The sequence below is a fragment of the Pimephales promelas genome, chromosome 2, assembly GCF_988280905.1.
Source record: "Pimephales promelas chromosome 2, fPimPro1.hap1.1, whole genome shotgun sequence".
NCBI lineage: Eukaryota > Metazoa > Chordata > Actinopteri > Cypriniformes > Leuciscidae > Pimephales > Pimephales promelas.
The window spans coordinates 16,502,400-16,505,388 of NC_142770.1; the positions used below are offsets into that span (position 1 = coordinate 16,502,400).

General features: G+C 32.9%; 1 protein-coding gene across 1 annotated transcript; it reads right to left on the minus strand.

Annotated features, from left to right (window-relative positions):
• On the minus strand, positions 1 to 2,238 carry LOC148995823 (uncharacterized). Its single transcript, XM_089117169.1, has 5 exons — positions 1,957 to 2,238; positions 1,533 to 1,859; positions 1,167 to 1,259; positions 857 to 963; positions 1 to 686 (listed from the first exon to the last, which is right to left on the minus strand). The coding sequence occupies exons 1-5, from the start codon at positions 1,979 to 1,981 to the stop codon at positions 594 to 596; spliced, it is 645 nt and encodes a 214-aa protein (XP_088973295.1). The 5' UTR covers positions 1,982 to 2,238; the 3' UTR covers positions 1 to 593.
• Between the last annotated feature and the right edge of the window lie 751 nt (positions 2,239 to 2,989).

Genomic DNA, 2,989 nt, shown 5'->3' on the forward strand with positions numbered 1-2,989 from the left:
TATATATATATATTAATAGAATTCTATTTTATTATAGAATAAAATATAGTAAACAATTTTAACAATTATACTGAAAGTAAAAAAGTTACCAATGTATAAAAACCAATACATGCAAAAGTGTGCAGTGTTCATTCATGTCACAAGACTTGAGAATGTGACGCTTTCATCCTGTTTTTGTCATTTTATCTAATATATAATGCAAAATATTAAAGAGAGAGAGAAACCCAGATAAATAAATAATCAGGAATGTGACTGCAATTATCTCTCAGAAAAGATGAAGTAATAAAAACATTTTCTTGCCGCTACATTTGAACAATTTTTATTATTTAAGTAAATATTTCAGTATTATTATATAATAATTGTAATACTATTTTAAATATTGCATTCTCCAAATATTAAATTTTAAATTCTTTAAATATTAAATTGCATTCTTTAAATATTAAATCTCACCCGAATGAATATGAACATGTTTGAGTAAACAACAAAGAACAATAGATTTCCATACACACACTATTTTAAGTTGTAAAACAGCAGCAGCAATAACAAAAACTCGCATTTTTAGTTTGTGACATAGATCAGTCATACGTGTGTGTTCATGACTTCGGCAGGTTCAGAGTTGCATATGTGCTGTTGATTTGGCTGGAGCATATATTTCTACGCTTCTTGGAAATATCCACCTCAGCGTACTGAAAGAGCAATGAGGGAAACAGTAGTTCAGTGGGAGTTGTTGCTGAACCAAAATTAATTTCAAAATCTAAACAATATGTTTGTTGAAATACAATAAGTCAGCAAGATTCTCAATAATGATCAAGGCAGAAATAAATTTGAGTTCAAATGATGGTTTGCAATATTTCACCTGTATCTCCTGATGCTCTTCGATAACTCGCGTCTGCTGTAGATCAGAGTTGAGTTGTGATCGTTCTGCAGACCTTCTGTTTCCAATAACAAAAACCTTTAATAGTGCTAAAAATAAAACAGCAAAATTAGATTCAGAATCAGATATAAAGTCATATTTCAGTACACAAAACTGCCAAACAATTCTAAACAAACAACTTTCACACAGTAACTAAATTATCACCTGTCAGTGGAGAGGAGAATCATATTGATATTTTTTTACAAATTACATGATTATATTTAATTTTCTAAACTAAAGAAGAGTCACTCACCGATCAGCACAATGAGCAGAAGCCCGTTCATCAGTCCAGATATGATGATAATAATCTGACTTTGTGTCTGATTCTGATCAATAAACTCCACCGCTGTATGATTGTGACACTCAGTTATTTAAGTTAATTTTGAAAAGAAAGTGTTCATAATTACAGTAACAGTCTGGAGCACAACGACTGCAGTTTTAAACATCTGAATATATCTAGCTTATAATATATTCAAATGTGTGTAATGACCAATGAAAATTAATAATTATGTTGTTCATGTGTAAAAAAAACTGAAGTAGTGAATAAATCAATAATCAAAAGTCAATCACGGCACTAACTAATCATCATTATGATCAATAGAGGAGTAAATGAACTCACCGGTGAAGGTCAGTCTGGTGCCGTTGCTGAATTTTGGAGGAGTGTGTGTGTTCATACAGTAATAAACTCCTAATTCATCAGCGGTCACATTATAAATAAACAGATGGTGTTTAAATTGCAGTGAATATTTCTTTCTGAGTGTTTTATTAAAGTAATAAGGTTCTGACGTGAATGGTGTTAACCATAGAATCACTTTTGGAGGATCTGGTGTTTTCAGTAAAATCCAATAAACCTCATTTTCATCAAGATCACAGTTTATGGTCACATTTGATCCCAGATCAGTGATGAGTTGATCTGAGACTGCAGTTTGAAAACAGATGAACACACCTGTAAGATAGAAAATACAATAGCATTATAATTAAGATAACTGTATACCTATAATGAAACAATTAATGACAAAGCAAATAAATTCACTCAAACTCACAGAGCTGAAGCTGAATGATCTTCATGTTGTCGAGATGAAAACACTTCAGAATGATTCTGCTTCCCTCTACACAACATTAAGATGAATCTACTGCAGCTCTGAAGAAAACACAGGAAGACAAAAAACCGTCCACATCGAGCGACTACAACACCTACTCTGACCACAACACCTAAAGCTCATTATCACTTCTCACAAATATTTTGTGCTTTAATAACCACTGGTTTCATAAGACCAATTCGATATTGTTAATCATATTAAAGTGACATGTTTGTGTTTGATTAAACTGAGTGACCGGTCTAGACATACAGACAACCTTAAAGGGTTAGTTCACCCAAAAATGAAAATTCTGTCAGTATTTACTCACCCTCATCTTGTTCCAACCCCGTAAGACCTTCGTTCATCTTCGGAACACAAATTAAGATATTTAAGATATTAAGATCGCTCCTGTATACTAGTCCATAGGCTTCTTGAGGGAATGACACTTGCTGTCCTCGAAAAGTCATTAAAGACATCGTTAAAATAGTCCAAGTGACTACAGTGGCTCAATCTTAAAGGAGAACTCCGGCGCAAAATGAACCTTTGGTCTAATTACACATTGTTACCTATTCAACCGTTATCTGAGATTTGTTTTCATGATTGCTGAATGTAAATAGTTTTATCTCTAAAAACAGTTTAGCCTAAAACGCTAGTATAACGCTAGTATATAGGGCATAGAGTAATGACAAATAAAAATCGCTTGTTATTACCACTAACAAGGCTCAAAATAGCCGCACACAAACACGACAGCATAATAAGGGTTGTGTATTTAATTGGTGAGTTTGTATAATGAGTTTGGTAATTAATGAAGTATATAAATAGGGAGCTGAACTCGTTTCCAAACATAACCATGGCGTGTCCTTTCATAAATGAGGTGTTGGATGAGGGAACTATCTTGAGCTATAGCTATAGAGGGAGGCTATAGTAAACTGTAATACATTTTTGAAAGTAAGGCATACAAAAGAAAAGTGAGTGATGTAGTCAGCGAGTCATTGTA

Bases quoted from the DNA above. Each gene is read 5' to 3' on its own strand.
- LOC148995823 (XM_089117169.1), bottom strand. From the start codon at position 1,981: ATGAAGATCATTCAGCTTCAGCTCT. The intron at 1,260-1,532 runs GTGAGTTCATTT...ACAATCATACAG, and splicing joins CACCAGACTGACCTTCACCG to CGGTGGAGTTTATTGATCAG. The intron at 687-856 runs GTGAAATATTGC...TTGCTCTTTCAG, and splicing joins AAGAGCATCAGGAGATACAG to TACGCTGAGGTGGATATTTC.